The sequence below is a fragment of the Rhodamnia argentea genome, chromosome 9 (genome assembly GCF_020921035.1).
Source record: "Rhodamnia argentea isolate NSW1041297 chromosome 9, ASM2092103v1, whole genome shotgun sequence".
In the NCBI taxonomy this organism is placed as follows: Eukaryota; Viridiplantae; Streptophyta; class Magnoliopsida; order Myrtales; family Myrtaceae; genus Rhodamnia; species Rhodamnia argentea.
Genome location: NC_063158.1, coordinates 7,021,684 through 7,046,968, shown reverse-complemented (window position 1 = coordinate 7,046,968; position 25,285 = coordinate 7,021,684). Strand labels below are relative to the sequence as shown.

The 25,285-nt window shown below is 37.5% G+C and overlaps 1 protein-coding gene across 2 annotated transcripts; it reads right to left on the bottom strand.

Annotated features, from left to right (window-relative positions):
- Positions 1 to 177: 177 nt before the first annotated feature.
- LOC115744330 (MADS-box protein SOC1) lies at positions 178 to 25,285 on the bottom strand. Of its 2 annotated transcripts, XM_048285035.1 has the most exons (9): positions 24,691 to 25,285; positions 24,291 to 24,379; positions 24,022 to 24,205; positions 3,893 to 3,974; positions 1,728 to 1,789; positions 1,530 to 1,629; positions 1,402 to 1,443; positions 1,155 to 1,196; positions 178 to 641 (listed from the first exon to the last, which is right to left on the bottom strand). In XM_048285035.1, the coding sequence occupies exons 3-9, from the start codon at positions 24,201 to 24,203 to the stop codon at positions 498 to 500; spliced, it is 654 nt and encodes a 217-aa protein (XP_048140992.1). In that variant the 5' UTR covers positions 24,204 to 24,205; positions 24,291 to 24,379; positions 24,691 to 25,285; the 3' UTR covers positions 178 to 497. The 2 variants fall into 2 exon arrangements, with proteins under 2 accessions (XP_048140992.1, XP_030535291.1); XM_030679431.2 differs by lacking the exon at positions 24,291 to 24,379 and having other exon boundaries at positions 24,691 to 25,279.

Here is a 25,285-nt window from a genome sequence, read left to right as displayed (position 1 = left end):
ACCCGTGCTCAAATTTTATTTGTATTAATGACAATCTTATAAGATGCAAATAATTTGCTTTTGATTACATAAATAGTGCAAATTAGTTTCCTTTGAAGTGGATACCTAAATGCCAAGTATAGCCCTTAGCCGTCTATCTTTTGGGGCATAAGAAGGTCAATGGCACTGCACTACTAGGGAGAAAGCAACATCATCACTTAAAAGTATGCGATCTTACATTTCGTTTCTGCAGTATTTCTTGGAAACAAAAATGCATACAAATTCGCGATATCTGAATAATTTATACATCGAATTCTCTTCGTCATCCTATCATCACAGGTCGAAGAAACAGAATTGATACATGGCCATGTTGATAATGCTCTAAATTTATTGCTTGCACTAGGATAGTACTTCAGTGGTGGTCGAAATTTACTGAGAAGAAGGGGGGAGAGAGGGAGACGAGAGAGAACCCCCTTGCCTCGTGACATTTTGAAACTTCGAGAGGCTAAGCTATATAGTTAATTCTGAAACAGCGGGCGCCTCGCTCTGGTCTCCGGTGGCCCGATGAACAGACCAGTCTCCACCTCTGAACTCGGGCTGCTCTCTCTGAGTAGTGGACTTTCCCTGCACTCATTCGCTCTCTGCGGGGGCTTGATTCCACACTGTCAAGACAGAGTATTAAGTGAGTTCTCTGTTGAGAAAACAAAATGCCATTGGTAAACAATATGCGAGAGATTGCTTCCTCTAACTAATTGGTAGCAAAATGGAAATAAAAAGTTATCAGCATAAAGGAGATTCTCCAATGAAGGCACGACAGTATTCTTCGCCTTTATTGATTCAAATAAGAAAAGAACCACAACTTCGCGAGGATGGTTGGTACTCAAGCGAGAACAAGGTGTCCCACTTGATTCTCTCTATCAAACGATGTATGTTCGAGGATGGATGATCACACATCGAGTTATGCTGTGATAATGTTCATAGTAGTCCCGTTTACGCATGACATATTGGCAATGCATGTGAAACTTGTTAATAGTTTGAATATAGAATTAGATGTCACCTTCATCAGAATTTTGGAAGGTTATATAGCTGCTTAATTCCATGATTTCCTATAGCCAGCTATTGAACAAAAGAGAAAAAGAAGAAAAGGAGAAGACTTGGCATAGAAGGAGGTTTACCTTCTCAGTTAAGATTGCGTTCTCAGCTGTTAAGATCTTCTCCTGAGCCACATTTAAGAACAAACAAGTTAACAAAAGAAGTGAAAATCAACTGATTAGCAAATTTTATACTGCTGCTTGAGGACGAGGTGGAAGAACTTGCTAAATTCTTTCCCAAGAAATCATATCACTAGTTGAATTCTCTATTCCTAGCCAAAAAAAAGGCATATCAACTAATTGAATGTCAAACGATACAACAGTATAGTACCTTCTCTTTAAGCTTGTCAATCTGCTCCTTGAAGACCTGAGTCTGAAGCACAACAAACGTGACTGAATTGTAGTTGAGGATCAAACCCTAAAACAGAAATTTTTTTATTTATTTGTTTTTTGGCAAACCTTTCTAGCACGAATACTGATAACGGTCCGTTCTAGTTGCTGTTCTAGCTGTTGCAGTTCCTCTATCGAACACGATCCTAGACCTTCACCAAGGAGCTTCCTGAGGCGGCAATGTAGACACTCATGAGAACAGTACTCTTTGCAAAACGTAGAAGCTGGTGCAAATTTATTGTAAAACTATTTCCAATATCGTTTGACCTTCGAGAGTCTTCCAGGAGCTCGATCTTCTTCATCATGTTTGCAGCTTCGTCCTTCAAATGCTGTGTTTCAAGTTATGCACAATTGCACATAAGAAACGATGGTGGGTTGTTTTCACGAGGACTACAGAGAAATCCACATACAATGAACTGGTCGATGTAAATTGACTTAAGAACTAGGTTAAGCTAGGGTTATCACATTATTAATATCTCCTTCATTATGAGTTCAGTGCAATTTCCTGGCCTTTAAAAGGCTTGGACATTGATCGACATGCAGATATTTCCAAGACAAATCTCCATAACTATCAAGTCAACTTTGTCCAAGACTAGAATCTTTGCAGTAGGGATTGTAGTTCTCAATCCTACTTGAACATCAACATCTGCAAAAGTTTTTTGTGTTCACACTCCTGTCTTTTGGTTTGAAAGTTTCTAATCAGGGCTTCCATGCATGAGCTGGATAGTTTCAGACCCTGTTAAAGATCGTGCAAGCAAGCTCTTTACAAAGTTCCCATTATTGGAGCATGATAGTTCAGCAGATAGTTAAGAGCTTGCAAGTGAAGATTGATAGTATTAAAAATGTCCAGCACATGCAAGTTCCACGAGATCTAGGTAGTATAATAGAAATAGGAAAGCAAGGTGTTATATCCAAGAAACTAATTTGTTTTGATCCAAATTAGATTGAAATGCTCAGTCAATTGCCTCAAATGTTTAAGCAGACAAAATGGTACTCTATATCATACAGTACGTCTCTCATACACAAGGCTCTTCTAATGATGCAACATTTTTCACTACGGTAAATGCACTTGAAATTTGATATACTAAATAGTGGAGCTTGCTTGGCTTATTATATGATCCACTTGCACACTCACTTCACTTAATGTACTTACAGTTCAATCTTTAAGATACCTAGTATCGAACATGCACTTAACATACGATCTTATCTTGCCATCAGAAAGTCTTTCACATCCATTCGGTGGTAACTCTTTTTGCTTTCATGCTTAGCCGATTATGCTTTCAAGGACGTGACAGTCATTTATGAAGTCCTCTGATCACCAACATATGGCATTATCTTAAGAATTGAACTAACACAAGAAAACCTAGCCTTAATTCACAACTTCTGAGGTCAATGCCGAGGTTTCATGACATTGCTCTTTGAGGACATCGACTTTGTTTCAGAGAGAGATATGCTGGTGATGTTTTTGGTTTAGAGGAAGAACCATTGACAGAGGCTAGGCTAAGATCAGGGTGGAGAGAGAACTAAGAGGAGAGGGATGGCTGAAGAACAGGGTTTTTTTTTTTTTTTTTTTGTGGAAAATGTGCCTCACAATTACCTAAGGAGGATGTGCATCCACCATAAAAAACCAGGTTGGAGATGAGTACAGCGCATTTCAAATTGAGTTGACCACATTGTGGCCTGGACATAAAACTTAGAGGCTGTTTAGTAGCGCTTTCCCTCAATAGTTTCGTCTGTGAAAAAAGGCACTGCAGTTTTTAAAGGTACTTGGCGAATATCTCAATAGCTGCAGCAGCTCCAAAGCCACAACAGCATATAGCAGCTTTCAAGAAACTGTCTCACCCAGTTTGAAGTGATGCAGCGTTAAAACACATATTACCAAAAATAGAATTAGTACACTTTGCAGCATAGTTGCAACACAACACAGCTTGACAAATTTTCCACAGATATACCAAACGGATTCTAACTTATGGAAAAATGATTCAATTACCATGAAAAATTCCATTTGAAAAAGAGCTTGTCAAACTAAATCATGGTTATAGCTGGAAAAACATCGGTACCATCATTGACAATGACATTGTGAACGCCAAAGGAAAAACAAACAACAAAAATGCCAACTCCTCAATATATCCAGAGGGATTAAAGTGCCTCTTAGCATAACGGACCTATTTTTCCCTCGTCTAAAGATTTGGTAATTTGTTCTTGGACTCTTTCATCATCCTGCAACTACAACTGCTAATTATACAACTAAATTAGCCAAACTAAGTCATCCATCTTCGACCTTAATTTGTTCAAAAACATTGCACGACAATACGAAAATCTAAACCGCATTAACCGACAAAATAATTGCAAAGTTGAGATGAAACAAAATGTGGATGGATAAATTTAACAGGTGTAACAATACAATCAAATGCATAGAAAAAGGAAAGAACCTGCATATTTTCTTCCACTGATTTGCTGCCTGTTCTTGTGTCCTTTGTGTGCCTGTGGTACCGCTCTATGGTTTCGTTCATGCTGCATGATTTTCAAATACCATCATTAGTAAAACCCAATTAGTTTCTCCTCCTAAAAAACCATGGTTATCTATGTTCTTCAATTAATGATGCAAACAGAGAAGGCAAAAACTGCAGATGAAGTCGGCTCAATCAGCCTATGACTACCTAAGAAAGCAGGCTATTAGGTGTCAATGGTTGATGAAACTAAGAAGCACCTGTTATGTTATATGGATGTGCAGTTAATCAGACCTCCTAGAAGAGGACATGTGTTTTTATTCCCTTGTATCGACTGACTTTACTTGACCTTGACGTTTTATAGATAAAGTTGGTAACTTCATTTTGTAAGGATCATTTCTCATCGATCAATCTATGCCGGTCCCCATGATTTTTCACTCGTTTCACCATTATTATGACAATTAGAAGCTTCTTCTGTGCATATTCATTGTTTTCCACTCTTCTTGTTACCAGATTTTATGATGCTTTGAAAGTCACCTTGACATTAATGACACTAGCATAGACTATCAACAGCAGAGATTGTCAGCCAATGGATATGCAGTATAACTTTTGCAAAGCTGGTATAGAAGACAGAACACATTTATTCTTTTAGTATGAGTGGACTGGCAGCATATGGCGTAGTATCCTTGCACAACTTGGGATTAGATGTCCTTTAGGAGGATGGAATGAGGAACTTCAATGAATGATTAGAGCAACAAAAGGAAAAGACTTAGTGGCAAAACTCCTCAAGGTATCCTTTTTAGCAACCATATATGACATTTGGATGGAGCTCAACTGTAGGCGGTTTCAAGACAAGTCCACCGACATCAATATTATTTTGGCTAATGTGCATAAAAATGTAGGACGTAGAGCTTCACTCTATCAAAAAATTAGTCCTTCCCAGTCAAATGTGGTGTTGGCTACTATGTAGAGACTACCTATCTCCATCTTTTCGAACTACTAGCACTATTTGTAAAGTTGGGGAATGCCCTTAAGCTGCTGTACTTAATTTGCTTTATAACACTTACATTTTCCACCAAAAAAAAAAAGTGTTGGGGAAGTTATCAACAACGATAACCAAGAAACCCTTATGGAGCTTGTTTAACTTGAGCACAGTGTAGTGATACTTAGTTTAAGACAACTCTAATCTTAGTCATTTAACACTGGACACTTATTGCAGTCTTGAATTGGAAGAAACAAATGCTAATGCATTTGGAAAGAACGCAACATGGTTGGAAGTTTATTTTAAGAGCTCAAACCCTCACGGTCCATCTCCTTACTATTTTAAACATTGCTTCTGCTATTCACCTTTGATTGTTGGTTCTCTTTGATTACATGCACATCTCATGTCCATGCATGATAGAAACTGTCACAGAGTGCGGTTGATGTTCACTATTTCCTTCTTAAACTTCTACTAGCTGGCCATTTAGGACAAACAACTCTCCAACAGTTTCGATGCCACCAACATGTGTAGTAATGTCGAGCTTTCATCTTGAGATCACCTGGGCCTCACTATTAATTACTTATGCCGGGGAAATTGCAACGGCAAACCTGTTGCTTTGGGAAGAAGTTTTGGGTTACTAGTATTGGTAAATTTGGATGATTTGAGAGGGTTGTAGCCAGTTTTTCACACTTGAAGCATTTGAGGTTTAACTTTTCTGTAGCATGGAGGCAAATCATCATCATATGATTACTGTGATGACAATTAAAGCTATTAGCAATACATATACATCGTGAAAGACATGAGAACTATGCCTTTGAAGAAATCTAACAGACCAATAACATTAAGGTACAAAACAAACAACATTTCAGATATTAAAGCAGTGCTAGTCATTCTGATGAAAGTGCGTAAGAGAGAGTAGAAAACGTTTTCGTCCATTAAGGTCCTAGAAAGAAGCAAATTCACTTTGAATAATCGTCAATGACTCTTTATGAACATCAGATTGCTTCCAACCCAACAAATTTACTTACCATGTCGGTGCAGGAAAGTGACAACACATAACCTCTATAGAATAATTTTTGTTGGATTGTGCCTCATTAGGTCATGGTTGAAAGCCCCCTGATTGGTTAATGTACTTAGCTGCTCAAGTACTGGGAGTGTTTAAATTCATTTCAAGCTAATGATGTATCAATTAGTGAAGGAGATAGTTGTAATTTGAGGGCAAGGGACCTTGAATATGAGTGCACTCTGTCTACAGAACTTTAACTAACGACGTGGTTAGGCGAGGTCCTGTTTCTAAGGATCCGGTGCGATTGGCTGCATGCTGGACAGAATTCGAGGGATTGCGGGAGAAACCTAACAGGTCGTAGGAGATCATGCGCAGCCTATTAATATTTATCCATAGAATAGCTGTTCCATTCACTCATCGAGTTATAAGTGCACTAGAAGTTAGAATCATTAAGTCTTTGTCACTATATATGTGTAGTGTAAAGCACATCCAGAACCCTAAACCTTTTGTAAAACAACAGTATATACCAAGCCAATCAAAGTTTCAATTTTCCGCAGAGGAAGTCTTCCTTATTTGGTCTTTAAAACTCAGAATGTAAGCTGAACTTCTCATAACAATTTAACAATTCCGAGTAACATCAACATTAACATCACCTTTATCCCAAACTAGTTGGGGTCGGCGGTCGATGAATCCAAAAATAAATAAAATAAAAGCATGACCGATTGAGAGAAAAGAAATAATTATATGAAAATAAAAGAAATATATAAATATATAAATATATATAGGAAAAAGGACTAAAAAAAACAGTCCGAAACATAGGAATTATGCCCCTCCACAATGCTAATAGCTTTCCTCCACTCCGTCCCAAGACAAACCGCACGCCAATCTATTTCCCACTTCATTAAATCTTGTTTTACTATTTTCCCCTAGGTAAGTTTTGGCCGACCTCTTCTTTTCTTCATGTCATGCTCTCGGTAACAAACTTCTGCTCTTACTGGAGCATCTAAGGATCTTCAAAGAATATGCCCAAACCATCGCAATCTAAATCCTCTTATCTTTTACGCCACAAGTACTATTCCAACTTTTCGCCGAATATCTTCATTTCTTATTTTATCCATCCTCGTATAACCACACATCCACCTTAACATCTATATTTCCGCTACTCCCATTTTATGCTCATGTTGCTTCTATGCTGGCCAACATTTAGCTCCATATAGCATTGCAGGCCTTATTGCTTTTCTATAAAATTGTCCTTTTAGCCTAAGAGAGATTTTGCAATTACACAAAAATCCCGATGCACTGCGCCATTTCATTCAACTTACTTTGATTCTACAACTTACATCCTCATCAATCTCTCGCCCTTTTGTAATATTGATCCCAAATATCTAAAAGCATCTTTCTTGGATTCCTCCTGTCCAAGCATATTCCCGGATTCTTAATCTCCTCCTCTTGCCGTGTCAAATTCACACTTCATGTATTCGGTCTTACTTCAACTTAACGTAAATCCTTTAGACTCTCCACAATTCTAATTTAGCACCAATCCCAGCCTTGGCCTCATCAATAAACACAATATCATCCGCAAATAGCATACACCACGGCACCTTATCTTGGATATATTTTGTTAGCTCATCCATAACTAGGGCAAAAAAATAAGGACTCAAAGCAGACCTTAGTGTAAGCCTAATGTGATTGGAAAATAACTTAATGTGCCATTACAAGCCTTCACATATGTAGTAACACCATCATACATATCCTTGATTGCCTCTACATAATTTGAAGGTACTTTTTTCTTCTCAAGAACCCATTACAAAACCTTTCTTGGAACCCTATCATACGCCTTCTCGAGATCAATAAACACCACATGTAGGTCCTTCTTCTTTTCTCGATATCTCTCCATCAACTGTCCTATCAAGAAGATAGCCTCCATGGTAGATCTTCCTGGCATAAATCCAAATTGATTTACAAAGGCCTTAGTCCCTATTCTTAAACGATGCTCAATAACTCTCTCCACAAGTTCATTGTATGGCTCATAAGCTTAATGCCTCTATAGTTGGAACAATTCTGGATATCCCCCTTGTTCTTGTAGATAGGCACAAGCATACTCTTTCTCCATTCATCGGGATATTGTTAGTTTGAAGAATCTTGTTAAAAAGGTTAGTCAACCAACTTATTGCCACATCCCCTAAGCACGGTTAACAATTCTGAGTAAACAAATAAAAAATCCAACGTGCTTCAACTCTACGCCCCAAAAAACAAAGTTAAAGCACTACAAGCTGTCGAGCAAGAACGGCCAATAAATAGTGAGAAACTAGACAAAATTGACATGAATCATCCAAAAAAAATTAGAAGAAAACTCTCTTAAACACAGCCTTAATTACTACTTCTCAATTTCGCCCGGTTGAAACAAAGAAGATACATACAAAACCCTACTAGGGAAATAGCAAATGGACCTCCAGAAAAAGAATTTTAAGTTAAAAAATCCCCATACTGGTAACCTCAAGGTGGGTCCGGCAGGGTTGACAATCAGAGGTAGACTTGCAAATATCCAAATCAAACTTAATATAAAGTAGGAGAGAAAATTTTTAATCCTGTAAGTGCAGGTTGAAGAGATCTTCTGTTGTTAGTTTCAATAGTCCCTTTTCTTATGTGAGGCCATTAGATTAAGACTGCTCAAATACCAAAGTAGAGAGTTCTTAGTGTTATGGATGAAAGTTTAGCTGTCCAAGTGTCAAACAAGTAAACCTTCAAGGGATCTAGATATATTAACACCCTCTTTATGTCCTATATAGGCGGATCTCCTTACAGTTCATACGAGCTAACATATGCAGCATAACAATCTAACATTAGTTTCATGGGGAGAAGAGTATGATCATTTGATACAAAAGGGCGGAAGATATCTGTGCATAGATTTTTAGAGATTGATCAATTTTGGGGGTTACTTAATTACTAAGTAACGTCAAAGAAAAAAATTATGTGCATGGAGTTGGTGAATTTGTCCATATGGTAAAAATAAAAGCAAAGTCCAAGATGACTTTGATTGGTGTATGCGGGAGGTGCCAACCAAAATAACATGAGATAGAGGACAAATTGACAGAGAAATGACTACTTAATAACGAAGGAAAGTTGAGCAAGTCGGCAAGATGGAGCAACACTTTGGCAGTGGATTTCTTGGGCATTAGAGTTGGTTGACGAGGTCTATAAAGACAGACCATTTGTATTGTTTATACCCCAAGCCTAGAGGGAAAAAATAAGTTATGTAAGAGATTGTGTACTGGTGACAGAGAGCACCAATGTCAGAATGAGTGCATTTGATAGAAATGGAGAAATAGTGCTCCAAGAAATCTAGGCTTGTATATTGGAGGCAAGTGCACAAATAAGATTTTTGTGTGTTTGCAAAACAAATGTATTGTTTGTTTCCGCTGCGCACTTAAGGTAGACAAAAACTAGAAACAACTGGGTTGCTGATTCAATAGTACTAACGCTAGAATTTGTTGGTAGGCATTTCACAAAAATATAACAGCTTGGTATTGGTGATGGTAAGTGGAAGTATATGATGATGATGTTGTCTTCCAACTCTTTAATGCTGTAATATGATTTTAAGAGCTGAATACAATGAGGATGTGGATGTCTGGAGGAAAGATACATTACTTTGGTAGGCATTTCACAAAAATATAACAGCTCGGTATTGGTGACGGTAAGTGGAAGTACATGATGATGATGTTGTCTTCCAACTCTTTAATGCTGTAATATGATTTTAAGAGCTGAATGCAGTGAGGATGTGGATGTCTGGAGGAAAGATACATTAGCTGAACTTCTGTAACAACTAGATGGTCATTATGTCTCGTGATGGACATAGTTCACCTCATTTGGAAACATGCGGATCCTGTTAGATATTGTTTGTTCCTAGCACTCAAAAACACCTGGTGAACTACGTGAAGCTGTAGGTTCATCACCGAGGAGGCAATCTGGACATGGACCAGCAACTTCATCTTAACTGATTCTAGTGGAGAAATTGACAATTCAATTAAGTTAGGACAATCTCATGAATTCCAACCTAGACATCGATTATTGCCATCACCACTTGCAATTTTCAGATTAACAACACATCTTTCGAGAAACAAGGATTTACAGCTTGTTCAGTACTTTTGATTCTTTCTGGAAGAGGAAATTCAATGGATAAATATCTTACTAATGATAGATTTGAATATGTAGAGGAGATGGCATATTGGGAGAGGTCTTTAAGTTCTTTAGGATTTTGTGAGAGCAGGTACTAGATTCTTCAACTTGGGGGCAAAACTGAATTAATATATATTTGGGTTTTGAAAAAGGTATCTCTCCTGTAAGCAACCTATTACCTTGTGTTAAAATTGGTGATCCATTTTTCAAGAATTTTGTCAACTATCTAAACCACAAAAAGCAAATGGATCTTGCTGTACCTAGACAACAAGTAAATTCTGGATAAGGTCAAAAACTCCATAGTTGAATTAGAATAGAAATAGCTTATGTTTGTACCATTGTTAGATGAGTATGTCTAGTTAAAATGAGCAGCAATGGTTGTTCGGTCTGGAGGGGTAAGACCAACTAGAAAAGCTCATGCACTCTACCACTTGTGTTAGATAGACTATTCCACAAAAATTCCTTTACCTCATTCCATTGTTGCTCCTTCGCTGAAATGCCCCCACATACATGCCCGTTCATATAAAATCTATGCCAAATAGGAACGCTAAAATCCAAAACTTTGGTCCTTGATTGAGGAATGTGCTTAAGAAAAAACCCTAATCAGTTCGAGGAAGGGAATGGGATAGCAGGAAAGGAGATGGGAATAGGAGTCAAGGTCAAGGAGAAGAGGGAAGATGCCAATAATTGACAAACTTAGACTTCTTGTATCAAGCAACTCTAAAATCACTGTGTAACCCACCAATACACATCGTTAAAACCTTAGATGACTCTGCTGATGAGAGTCTAATGTGACATAATCAGGCGCATATCTACAAGATCAGTATGTAGATCCTTTATAAACATGTGCATATGGGTAAAGAGAAGCTCCCAAATTGTGGAATATGGGTGCTTTGGCTACCAAAATAAGCTCATTGACAGACAATATTGTACTGTCATGGAAAAGTCCAGTTTTTACAGCTCGAATAGGATAGTAGTGTATTACAATTCAGATTAAGCATGTACAGCAGACATGGGGACAGCTTTTTGATGACCTGGTACAGTGTTCTTATAGGCAGCTTTATCAATGTATTTCTAATCCTAAGGTACATTTGCTGTCCACATCAGGAATCTCTAACTAGATGTCATTTTGACTAATAATGTCACCAGGTCTTAAAATTCGTTTCCTTCCCAATTAAGTTAGATTAGAGTCTTTCTTTTACACAGTGAATGACTTGATTATAACTATGTGCCTTAGCCAAATTCACATTCCAGCCACGGATGTATAGAGTTTAAATCAACTGTGCGAGATTGACTTAAAGGTTGAGATATGGACACTGTACATTATGCACCAGGCAAATGTTCGATTACTGCACTTTGAAATACCAGCAATCTCATGTTTGGATTACCTACTCGAACTTCTGCTCAAATCAGATCCACAAAAGATAAGTGTTGTATTTCATAGTCTAGCGCTTAACTATCTAAAGTGGGTTTCCTAAGAATGTCAAGTTCTTACTATTTAATATGTGGATTATGCTTGTGGTAGAAGTTTGATTTCTTACGCCATCAAGTACAATCAACCTAATGTTTCTGTCAATCGCAGTCTTTTGCTCATACCAAATCCAGGATATTAGTGCAATTTTTCACAACTCATACTTTAACTATCTAAAGTGGATATCCTACTCCATCAAGAGTTTTAACTATTTCATGTGTGCATTATATGTATGATTTCATGTCCTACACCATCAAGTACAAGCAATCTCATGATCTTGGTCACAACCTGGATTGCTTAATGCTTCTGCTGCACCGAAACTGAAGTCTCATCCTAATTGTGCCAAGCTCCAACTCACTCATTTTCTAATGACTGTGATTTTCTTCAGACGTGATCTTGCCTCTTTATATTAGATTTTTAGGTTGTTTGACTTGTTTCTTAGGGTACCGGGCCTACAAATGAATCCATCTAAAGCAGAGTTTTTTTCGTTCATTTCACTGAGGAACAAGTACTGATACTTAGTTTAAGTGGCATTAAAAGAGAGACTTTACTTGTGAAGTATCTTGGAGCTCCTCTGATTATTGGCGGGCTTGCTGATCTTAACACTAGATAAGTCAAATATGGACCAAGCATTTAAACACTCAGCCAACCTCTTCAAGAGTTGAGACAACCTCTGTCATACGAACATCTAACTTGAGCATTGAAATATACTATTTCTTCAGCTTCGCAACAGGTGTGAACAAAGAAGCCTAAAGTTGATTGGTACAGACCGATATGGTGTTTGGCAAACATCTCATAGTTGCAGTACCTCGCGGTACCTTACAATAGTTACTTAAAGTAGCTCACCTAGCTCTTAGGTGCTGCAATCTTAAAAGATTTATATCCAAACATACAATTACGATATTTCATAGCAACTGCAGAATAGCCTATCTACACTTCAATCGTAGCTGTACCAAACAATCTCTAATAGAGTCCCATACAAATATGACTTGCCATGGCTTTATCACATGGTTAATCATTACCAACAAGCTTCATACTCGAGAGTGGTAGCTTCAATGATTGTTTTTCTGTGTTCTTTTTGTAGCCGGGATATTCAAACTTCTAGCTCAATTAGTCTCCATTGATACATGCGAACCGGCCATCCTACGAACATCAAGTAAGGCTCTACTCCTAGCCTGCTGGAAGTGACTGGCAAGTTTAAGTGGAAGATTCAATTGGGCGAACACGTGATCTTTCTTTAATGAAACTGTTAGAATTTAAAAATCAAATCACATTCTAATAGATTAAGCTTAGTTGTTCTACAAAATTTGTATGGTTCAAATCTTTATAGATCCCTTATTTGCCTCCTCATTATATAATTCTATACTTAGTACGAGGCCAAATTCCAGCTCAAGTGTGAAAGTAATATTTAAAATACATAAATACTAAATCATGCATTCATCTAGCAGCTTAAGTTTTTGGAACAGTTGGTAGTGATTCTACAAAATCTTACAGAAACCATGAATAATCTTGCGAGCTAGGAGATGCTTCAAAGGAAAAGTTACTGAGAAAAAAATTTGTTGAAGCTAGTTTCCTTCGGATGGGGGTTTTTGAACTCTGTGTTGCATCAATAATCTTCTGTTGATTCAGATAAATTCTTTGATGGCATTTTGTTTGATGATAAACAATAAACAACGTATTCTTAGTCTTTGAAATTTTGAATTTAAAAGTCTCTACTCTTTCTATAATTGAGCTTTGTGAAAACTGATTGATATTTTCCTAGTAAGTATGGTGAAGAAAATATCGAAGCATGTTTAAAACATTAAATCATAAAAGAAGGAACATGTCAGTGAATTGTTTCTGTTATAATAGAAAGCTATAAAAAATAATCTGGTAATTTGGTCTAAAGAATGTAAAACAAAACTAAATTTATTAGTCTCAATGACTTTCAAATCAAACGGACAATCAAAGAATTCGACTCAATTTGGTCAAATTAGATTCAATTGCATTGATTATGAAATTTTCTTGAACCAACTTTTATTGTTTTTGTTAAGAGTATCTGAAATAGGAATGTGAAGAATATTAAAGCAAAGCATGAATTATATAACATGACTCGAGTGATTCTTTGATAATTAGAATCTCTTAAATATATTTACACACTCAGTAACTGGTTATGCACCCAGTAGAATATGGTATCAGAGTCATGGAATAATATTTGGATTTCTAACATTTCCTTCTTGCCATTTCTAGCCCTCCACCTATTGGCTTTCACTAAAATTCTCAAAGAAAGGACTTTAATTGTATTTTTAGTTGACAAAAGGTGTTAAGGTGCTTGTGTGATGGTTATTTGTACAACTCCATGCGAAGATTTGGTGTGCGGTGTGACATTTAATATATCCTGATTGGTCCATAATATATCGTGATCGGGTTTCGAACTCTCTCTTGGCAATCTCTCCAAGTGCAAATATCGGGCTTTGGCTGCGCATGTTCCAATGTTATTAGAGCCAATAGTTGATTGATAGCACACTTCAAATATGAACGGTTTTTAGTGGATATGAACAAAGGGAACCCATGATCAACATAATCTTCATGCAGGCTTAGCCCTTGTTGGTTCGATTTGGCAGAAGAGACCAGAGATGGACTTGGTTGTAGTGGTAGTCGCCTCAAAAACATAACACGATGCTGGAAATATCCAACATTAGAGGTGTGGCAATCTAAACTAACCAGTAAAAAATGTAGTGAATCAAGCTTTGAATCTTTCATCCTTCCAACTTTTCTGGAGTTATACTACTAGTGCAAATATATATCACGTCAATCTATGCAATAGCTTTAAGCTTTTTAAGATTGTCACATCGTGCTCAAGTTTGTGATAGTATCAAAAGGAAGATGTTTTAAGATGGAATCTGTAAGCCAAACTGTTTTTCCCTTTAAAAAAAAGCTTAAGTTGTCAGGAATCGAGTCAGTCTTATATCTATGGTAGATTACTTGGCAATCCCCCTCATGTGTAAGCCGATCTTACATGTCCCAAGTCAAACAGGAAAACAAGCAGAACAAGAAGACAGGAAAAAATTTAGAGGGAGTGCCGGGATAGGAATCCTTAACCTATTCTTCAATAAGATGTTACAGGAACGTTTGTCCCGAAAGCTTAAGCTGTTGAGAAACGGGCCAACAATATTACTCTAGTAGAGTTCTTTACATAATCATTACATTTCCCTTTTACTTGATTTTGACTTCATTATGGGGATGGATGTAAGGGGGCTACAATGGTGGCCCTTTGCATGCTTACCGGAAGGTGCTTGGCATAATTTTCATTAATTAAAGTACATATTCCTCCAAGTTTTATGTATAATCCTAATCCTACATTGTTCATGCAGTCGAAACACACTGTGTCAGGGCAAGAAAGCAACAGTACATGACTTCTAAGAGTAAATTTTGTTGGATCGTGCCTCATTAGGTTTTGTTTTCTTTTTTTGGTCTGCACGCATAAGGTTCTGTTAAAATGCCCTCTAATTGGAAAATGTACTTAGCTGCTCAAGCACTGTGAGTGTGCAAATTCACTTTCTAACTGATCATATTAAGATGGTGAAGGAGATAAGTGTACTAAGGACAAGGAACCTCGATCTGAGTTCACTCAGTTGACAGCATTTTAACTACTGACATAGATGCGCAAGGTTTGAGACATGTTTCTAAGGATCCGGTGAGAATGGCTGTATGCTAGACAGAATTCTAGGAATGGCAGGAGAATCCTAACAGGTGATCGGAGATCGCTCGGAGCAATTTAATATTTTCCTATGCCAAGCCCCATCAAAGTTTCAACTGTAACACTTAGAACCCTCATCCAACCTATATTTTTGCACAGTTGAGGAAATCCTACTGAGTTTGGTCTTTAAATTTCAGAATGTTAGCTTAACTTCTTATAGCATATTCAAAATTCTGCATAGAAAATTCCTACATGCTCCAAGTTTGTGCAAGAAAAACATTGTTAGGGCACTACAGACTGTTGAGCAAGAATGGCGCAAAAAACAGAAAGCGAGAAACTATACAGAAGTTAAGAGAATCGTCCAAACAAAATTGGAAGAAAACTCTCTTAAAATAGAGCCCCAAGTACAAATACTTATTCTCAATATCACCGGTAGAAAACAAAGAAGACACATACAAAACCTACAAGGGAATTTCGAAATCACAAACAGTTATGCCCATCACACCTAATCGCAAGCAATCCATCCACTCCGATCACGTCAAAGTCTGTTGGACAGGGTAAACAAATGAGGTGGACTCTCACAAATCCAAGTCACAATAAACATAACTAGTAGATAAAATCAGAAATCCCAAAAGTGAAGGGTTAAACAGAATTTCTCTGATTAATTTTGGGTAGTCCTTTACCTTAATGAAGGTCATTAGTTTAGAACTGCTCAAATACCAAAATATGGGGTTTTTAGTCTTACAAATGAAAATTTTAGCGGACCAAGTGTTAAACAAGTGAAACTTCAAGGGATCTCGATACATTTTAAACCCTCTTTATTTCCTATGTGGAACTCCTTACAGTTCATGCTAGCTAACAAGAGAGTGGCAAATATCTAACAAGCTTGGCTATGCACAGCCAAGAACAAGGAACAACTAGCTTGCTGATTTAATAGAACCGACATAAGGAATGGGTTGGTACGCCTTTCACAAGCAACAGAAGTCAACAGGTATTTTCAAGATATTTCTTGAACATAAAACCCAATAATGAGCGCATATGCAGCTCGGGATTGGTGATGGTAAGTGTGAGGCTATAATGATGTGCATCCTAGATCCTGTTGAGATTCTAGGGTTTGTCTTCCTACTCATTTATTCCAGGATCTGATTTTAGTAGCTGAATACAGCGACAGCAAAGATGTTTAGAGAAAGATTTCTCAGCTGAAGATTAGTAATAAGTAGATGTGCATTATATCTCCAGGTGGTCATAATTCACATCATTTGGAAACAGGTGGATCCTGTTAGGCACTTGTTTGTTCATAGCACTCACAGAGACTTTGGTGAATTATGAAGTTGAAGGTTCATTGCTGAGGAATGGTTATCTGTACATACACCAGCAACTTTGTATTAATTGATTTCTAGTGGAAAAATTGACAAGTAAATGGAGTTAGAACAGTCTCTCAATCAGCAAATATCAACCTAGACGATGATTTTCGTCATCACCACTTCCTATTTTCGTCATCTTCAAGAAACAAGTAGCTTTTTCCATACTTTTGACGCGTTCCTATAAGAGGAAGTTTGATGGATAAGGAAAATTTTCTTTTTAATGATAGTTTTGAACATGTAGATGGGCGGGAATATTGGGAGGGGTTAAGGCCTTAGGAATACATTCTTCAAATTGGAGGGTGAAACTAAACTTCAGTCACCATGCAGTTTTTGGTTGTGAAAAGGGCATCTCTTCTTGTATGCAAGAAAGGAGAGAGGAACAAGAGTCAGGATCATGGAAGAGGGAAGAAGCCAATAATTGACAAACCCTAATCAGACTCCTAGAATCAAACAACTCTGTAACATCAAACGAACTTACACATAAATAGGATAAAAATCTTAGATAATAGTACTGGTGAGTATAGATGTGTAATGAGGCACAAACATACGAGTTCAGTAGGTACATTCGTAGTAACCCTGTGGATGCGGAAAAGGGAAAATCTCAAATTGTGAAATAGGGGTGCTCGGCCGCCAAAATTAGCTCCTCGATGGCCATAATTATTTTTATCATAACAGAAAAGTTCCGGACTTCCGGCTTCAATGGGATTACGGTGCGTTACAATTCAGATTGAGTATGACATGCACCACAACAGGAGATGCTGGTACTGCAGATATATCTAAGGGACTGGTTTTCGATGATTATGGTATTCCAATAGTTAGCTTCATCAAGGTATTATTTCTACATAAGATACATCTGATTTTCAGAAGGAAACTTAATTACATTGCAAGAGGGAATCTCTAATTAAAATCATGTCACTTTGACTAAGGAAATCTCCCTATTGTAACTCACTATAAGAACCTGTTGCATTTCTTTCTTTCTTTTTTATTTGCTTTGTCAGTCTTGGTTGCTTCAAAAAGATTCAAAACTGCATGGAGATATCCCGGTCAGGTCTCTTCCTGTCTAGTCTTAATAGATCACCAGGTCCTTCAGTTTGGTGCCTCCCCAGTGAAGTTAGATTTGAAGCTTTCTTTTACATAGTGAATGACTTGTTTATAAGTGGGCGGCTTAGCTCAATTCACATTGCGAAACATGGATAAGCGGTGATAAAGAGTTTAAATCAACCAAAGAGATTGACTTAATAAATGGACATCACTTTACGTTATGTGCAAGGCAAACGTTTGTATTTTACACTTTCAAATAAGGAGAATTGCGAATTCAATCTTAAACTTATTGCAAATATTTATGTTTAATTAGTGTTGAGTGCGTTTAGACCTCTCTCATGCCAAAAGCTACCTCAAAAGGGTGAGATTTTTTCTTACACTTATAAACTGACCAGCAGCCCCTTCAAACGACATATGTGGAATAACCCCCAGCCATTTTCCTCACACATTGGGCTTAGGTCGAAGTAGCAACAACCCTCTCCAAATGACTATGGGGTCCAGACTTGTTAGTAATTTGGCTATGATACTAATGTTTGGTGATCTTGAGTCTTTCTCACCCCCAAAACCTAGTCCAAAGGGTTAGGCTTTCCCTCACACTTGTACATTGACCACCAGTCCCTTCCACAACTAGTGTCAGATAACCACAATAATTATAAACCTTTTAATTGAACCAATGCGATCATAAACCTTAGTATAAAAATGCAATCAAATCCTTTTGGCCAAGCGTCGCTCGAGCTTTTTGATGAGGTAGTCCTCAATCAGAACAGCTCCTTGGTGACTGCGAACAGCACCAACATACCCCCTCACCTCTATTAGTCTCCGAAGAGATCATCGCCTCAAACTCATATCTTTTTTCAAGTTTGAGCTGAAGGAGGTCTACAACCTCGGAGCTAAGGTCACATACCTACATTTTCGCCGATTTGAAGGTCCAAAATTATGAATCCGAGATCACAGACCTTCCGTGTCATTAGATTTGAGATTTTTCTGAATTTGGATGAAGAGAGAGAAAATGGAGTATGGATTGCTTAGTACCAAAGATGATGACCTATAACAAAGATGATGAATACCAAAGAAGGAAGAAAAGAAGATTGACTGTAATCAGAAAAGAAAGAAGAAAAAACAAGATAAAAATATAGGCATCGTCTTGTCTAAAACTATTTATGCTAGATTGTTGGTCTCAACACGTAGGACGGTTGTGATGACTGAATATCACGTCAAAAGTTACAAACAAGACTTGACCTAGAGAACTTGATTGCATTTTTTAGGACAAAGGTAGTTCATTGAAAAATTTAAGATTGAATTTGTAACTCTCTCCTTTCCAATACAAACAATTTCATGCTTGAATCACCAGGTCGGACTCTTGCTCGCACCATGATAGATAAGGTGCTGCATCTCTTAGCCTAAAGTTTAGCTATCTGCAATGGATTTCCTACACCATCAAGAGGTTCCTCAATTCTGGGTGGCATCAACCATCTTCTGTTGATTCAGATAAAGTAATAGACAAAGTAAGGACGTGACTGCCAATTGGTTGGTAGTCAATGTGATTTGATTTGTTGGTCGCCTGTTTTGCTTTAAAAGTGACATTTGTCATACGATGTTTTCCATGACTCAGAATGCGGATAAAATGTTCTTAGTCGTATGAAGGGACATCCACGTGTCACTGTGAGCCCGTGTGGAAAGATTGAATTAATATTGTCAAGTCAGATGAAGTAAGAAAAGACAAGAAAAGTCAAGTTTCTTTTTTGTTTTTTTTCCCAAAAATGGTTTTCAGAGTTTTGAGTAGAATGCAAAGAGTTCTCATGATTGTGCCCGGGACAATTGACACAAAACCTGAAAAATATTACTCAGAACCATAATAATTCATTTGGGACAATTGAAAAAGAACCTGAAAATAGTCAACAAAAATCACAATAAAATCAAACCAATAACTCCCCCTTGATTTCAGTTTGGTATGAATAGCTCATTATTCAGTCTAAGCCTTTAACATTCCCAGTACAAGAATCCAAAATGAACTAATCATCAGTCATATTGTCAGAAAAAATTTATAGTGGGCAAAAATATGTGGCAAAGTTTAATAAATCAGTTCTTTTATTTTTGTGCCCATGTAAAAAAAAGATATTTCAATCTGATTAAAAAAAAACAAATATTTCAAATCTAGACAAGAAAAAATAAATTATGTACGTTAACTTTAAACTTTTTCTTTGTAAACAAGTATCTCAAATCTATACAAACATTATCTTTGTAATTTGGTTTAAGAATTGCCGAAGTAAAACCAAACCGTGTTTATCAGACTCAAAAGTTTTTAAAATCAAATTGATAAATTGAAGACTTCGATTTAGTTTGGTCCAATTTGATTCGATTGCATTGATGGTAAAGTTTCCTTGAACACACATGGTATTTATTCAGCCAAGGCTTGGAGATACCTTTATTGAGTATTTACCTTACATAGCTAAGCAGCCTCCCCCTCCCAAAAAGAAGATTAAGCTATAAAGAAAAACCAACAAGGAATGTGGAAGTACTGTGCAAGTAAATTTCTAATTAGTTCAATATCTTAAATGGTCCAGCATGTTGTAAATAATCACTGAAAAGATTTGAAAGAAAAATGAAACTAAGTCTTGCTGTAATCCAAGCTAAAACTATGTGAATGCAAAAAACAAATTGGCAGAGACATACTGTTTACATTTTATGTGGACATGATCCAATATAAGTCAATGCAATTTTATTTGATAATAATATCAAAAACAAATTTTTAACGTGTTCATAAATATTTATGAAAGAGGCTGTGAAGTGTAATATAGAGAATCATGAAATGCATAATATAATGATCACTTAATAAATGAATTACATGCTCAATTTAATTTGGTATCAGAGTCAAAATATATCTTACTTTCAATTTCTTACAATTCCTTCCCGACATTTTTGAAATTTCCTCCACCAGTTGGTTTACATAAAAATTCTCATTGAATACAGAATTCATGAACTTTGTTGGTTGACTTGGTCCTACCAAGGGAGGTAGAACATTCCATAGTTAGCTCTAGAGATACAAAGGGAAGGGCATCCTAAACTAACAAGCCGAAATAGGCAATGGAAACTTTATAAACTTACATTTTGTTTGGAGCCGTTTTTACATGTTATATAATGTTTATGGTTGCGAAGCACTATACACCCCAGAAAATTATGTAGTCGGTAAAATTCAACATAATCAAGAATGAATGTAATCAAGTGTGTAGTAATCAATAGATTCAATGGTCAATTGATGAACAGATTAATCTATTAAATTCTATAATTTACATCTTGAATTGAATATACAAAACGAAGAATCGAACGATACCATGCTATGTAGGTGTAACTCAATATATGCATCCACATCTAGAGACGGCCATTAAAACAATATCTCACCTTTAAAAGAAAGACATGTTTTTGCAACTCTATCCAAACTAAACTTGTCCACTCAATGTCCATGCAAGACCTACACTAAGCGAGGCAATGGATTGACGGGAAGATAAGGATTTTGAAAGGACAATCACTATGATTATTACCATTATTGGTGAATTGGGGCGTACAGGAAGTACAAGTACAATGAGAAATTTTCGGAATGGGAGAGAACAAGAGCGAAAAGCTATTTCTCTCAACTTCACTGACAAGAGAATTTCAGTGTTCCTTCATAGGAAGATTTGAAAGGAAAGCAACCAAATATCAGAAATAAGTTGGAGGTTATTAAGTTTTGACGTTTTCCTTCTCTATAATTAAACATAGATAGGCTCCTTTCTTGGTGTGAGAATCATCCAAGCACTGTCAAGTATCTAAGGAACATGCTACATTGTTCTTGGTGCAAGAGCTTAATATTTCCCATGGAGGAAGAAAAGAATAAGAGTCAAAGACTATCAAGAAATGCAAATAGAAGGGCACCGAAAATGATAGTTATAAATCCTACTTGATGAACCAGTCATTCAATGAAGGCTCAAGTGGATTCCATGTTAAAAGACTCCAACCTAAAACCTAAGCTGCTAAGTGAAGATGGAAACAAGTTTACTACTGACATCCATCGAATGCATAAAATATGTATACACTAAATCAATTTCTAGGGTTGGAGAGGAATGAAGGATCTGAGAGTTGAAAATAGGACAACTTGGCATACCCAATACAGACACGACTAACGGTTGTGGGCCTTACCCAAAGAATTCTTACCTAGATGGAAAAACTAAGGTCTCAAAAAGGTTGAAGCTCATCAAGTAAAGCGTCGAACACCTGGATCACCTTCACTCGAGGGGTGAAATGCCACTCGATAGGATTACACTGACATCTATCGTTGATGACTTTCCCAATTTGTTGGCATTACTTGTTCTAATTCATCACTCAACACCACCTTAGATTCATCGAACAGTTTAAACTTATGAATGTCCGTGGTTCAAACTAGAGATAATGAGGCATAGGCATATTTATCGAGCCCAGGTTAATTCTCTGACTAGGAGAGGTGCACAATGAGAAGATTTAAGACGGCTAAGCCAACATGACACTTTCCCAAAGAAAAACCGAACTCAGCATCATTTCAGTACATGAGGAAGGATTATTGTGACCATCCAAACCTAATAAATCTGTAGACACGAACATTGTTACGAGCATCACCACAGATTCTGGAAAGGCACTCTGAAATCTCCCAAACAAGACATGATTGCATGTTTGTAATACACACAAACAAACGTGAGGAGCAACTTGGTACCGAGTCATGTATGGACTCGTCACTCTCATTTCCATATTTCCCACAATGCCAGTTATTAATTACATGTTATACAGACGTCATAAAAAGCACAGAGAAGAGAACATGGATGAGATTCATATATACTATTGAACTCCTGCAAATATCTCCCTAATCACACTCGGCTCAGCTATTTTGAACAGATCATCCATGAATGATCAACTGACATTAGTGAAACTCGAGTGAAATGTGAAATCATTTCAATGCCTATCAAAATTTGGCACTTCACGCAATTTGATCTGCGGAGTAACTGTTACAGCCAACAGTTAATATATTACGGACAAAGAAGTGAGAAGTGAAGAGGAACTTGCGAAAAGAGAAAGAACTATGGGTGCTGAGTTCTTTTGGTGTCTTGTGCAGACAACATAGAAGTGTGGCACTATAAGGAAGAGAAAAGGATTAATTAGTATCTTTTAAGAAAAGAGAGAAACCAAAGGAACATCAATCGAGTAATGGAGAGACTGATGTTTTGGCAAGCGTGGTTACTAATCTTTAATCTCAAAAAATGTCAGGAAAATATCTAACTTCATCGTAATGACAAAGACCATTGATTCAAGTTACAACCACAGGAGGCTTTCCCATAATTACCCACTTAAAAAAGGAAGTTGAAAGAACATGATACAAACAGTCCAATCTCACTTTAGTCTGTCAGGAATCAATGAGTGCTTTGCAATTTGGATTTATTGCCCTCGTCATGCTAACCCTAGTAGTCCGCTAAAGTTGGGCCAGTACGAGTGGAATTGGAGTTTATCAATAAATGCTTTGCATGCATTGCACTCGTTATGCTAAACCCAGTAGTCTGCTAAAGTTGGATCAGCTTGAGTGGGATTTGGGATTTTGCATCTTCTTCTTTACTTGGATATGCTTGTAAACCCTTAAATGTATCTTTTTTAGTACATTTGACATGACATTCGACTGCAAAGATTGTAAGAACACATGTGGGTACTCCATCTCATCCCCTCAAGACATAAACTTGGCCACGAGTTGTTTCCCATAAGCTAAGGCCCATCATAGTACATGACTTGGTACGATTTCTCTGCTCCACTATAAATAGTTAATTCACATGACATCGTTGTTTCAATTTTACCAACAAATAGGGCACAAAAGCACTGTACTATTGTCCATGTGCTGACGAGAGGAATAGCTATATGTTAGTAAGTTTGCTTGGAAACGCTATTTTCATCTGTGAAACATCTTCGTACGGTTAATTAGTTGGTCAATATCATTTCCAGTTCAATGATGTTTGGTGCTGACGACCAAAACTCAAGGCAGTGAAATTCATACCAAGAAGATGGGCTAAACAGACAGATGAAACTGTGTCCTGAGGCTTGTTTTCTGGATTGACTTCCCTAATAAACTGGATGAACATATATCTTTATGTCTTTCCCTTCCCAAAAGGACATTTTAGAGAGAGAGAGAGAGAGAGAGAGAATCGTAACCCTAAGCAAGCAGGAGGAGAATCATCACACATTCTGCAATTGGAGGAGCGCGCACACACTATTGAATGGTGATTTAAATCAGGTGATGATGGTAGGAGAAGAAAGCAAAAGTAACATGAGCAAATTCTACATGGATACGTAATAATTATTAAGACGAATATTAAGAGGAAAAAAGAAGGGCCAAAGTTCTTCCATGCCTGGAACTTGCGAACTCATACAGCTTGCCTCGCGGCGAGAAGATGATCAGCGCAACCTCAGCATCGCAAAGCACCGAGAGCTCGAAGGCCTTCTTGAGCAGCCCGTTCCGCCTCTTGGAGAAGGTCACTTGCCGGCTTGTCGCGTTCTCTATGCGCCTCATCAGGGTCTTCCCTCTCACCATCTCTACACAGCAATCGAGCTCGTTAATTCACAAAAGAAAGGACGCACAAGCACATCAATTAGGGAAGGCACAAAATGATGAGTGCACCAATATGGACATGAACCCAAAAACAGCTTCTTCTTCCTCTTTTTTTTTTAACCTAATGGATGCGATTTCTCAGTGACGAAAGGCAAGAACTTGTATAACGAAAAAACAAATGGTATATTGGGAAAGTGGGGCAAAATTTGACTGGCTGAAAAATCTACACATGTGGGTGTGAAACTGACTAATCCGGGAGTGAAGAAAGAGGGGAGAGAGACCAAAAAGACCAACAGTCAAAACGCCACTCGAACTGAAATGCTCAAATTTGAGCGCTGGTTTGCAGAAAGAACAGGGTGAAATCCAAAATCTTTAAAAAGTAAAATGGTTGAATCAGCTTGAAGATCAAAAAGAGTGAGCTTCTTACTAGCAGCAAATCCGCCAGGAAAATTGGAGGGAAGATAGTTACCTGATATTCGATGCAGCGGATCAAGAATTTCCCAGCACCGATCGAAGAACGAACAAGGATTCAACCCAGCAAGCAACACGCCCCCAGGTGGAGCTTGATGCGGGCTTTTTGATTTGATTGGATTCAAGAAAGAGCTTTTATCCTTCAGCTGAAATTGTCCTCGAAACAAACAAGAGGACAAAAGGGTAAACCAGAAGCGGAGAAAAGTTGACAAGAATCGACCTCAAAACTGGTCTAACCAAAGAGGCAAAAAATCAAGAACGCTTTCGAACGAATGTGGAGGGGCACGGAAAGAGGCCAGAAATGGGAAAGCGAAAGGGAGAGAGAGAGAGAGAGAGAGAGAAACAAGATCTTGAGGATTGCCTGTCTGGTCAAGTATTCTACCCAAAGAGAAACGATGAAGAACCCAAGACAATTAAGGGAAAAAGCAAGCTAATTCATCAGGAAAAAAAAAATCTTTTTTTGGTTTGGGCGATTGATTGATTCTCTCAGTTTTCACTGACAGTCACCAAATGGGGAAGCACTACACCCAGTCTTCCCACACCCACCTTTCCTTTTTCATATGCCTCCCTCTCTCTCTTCTCTCTCTCTCTCT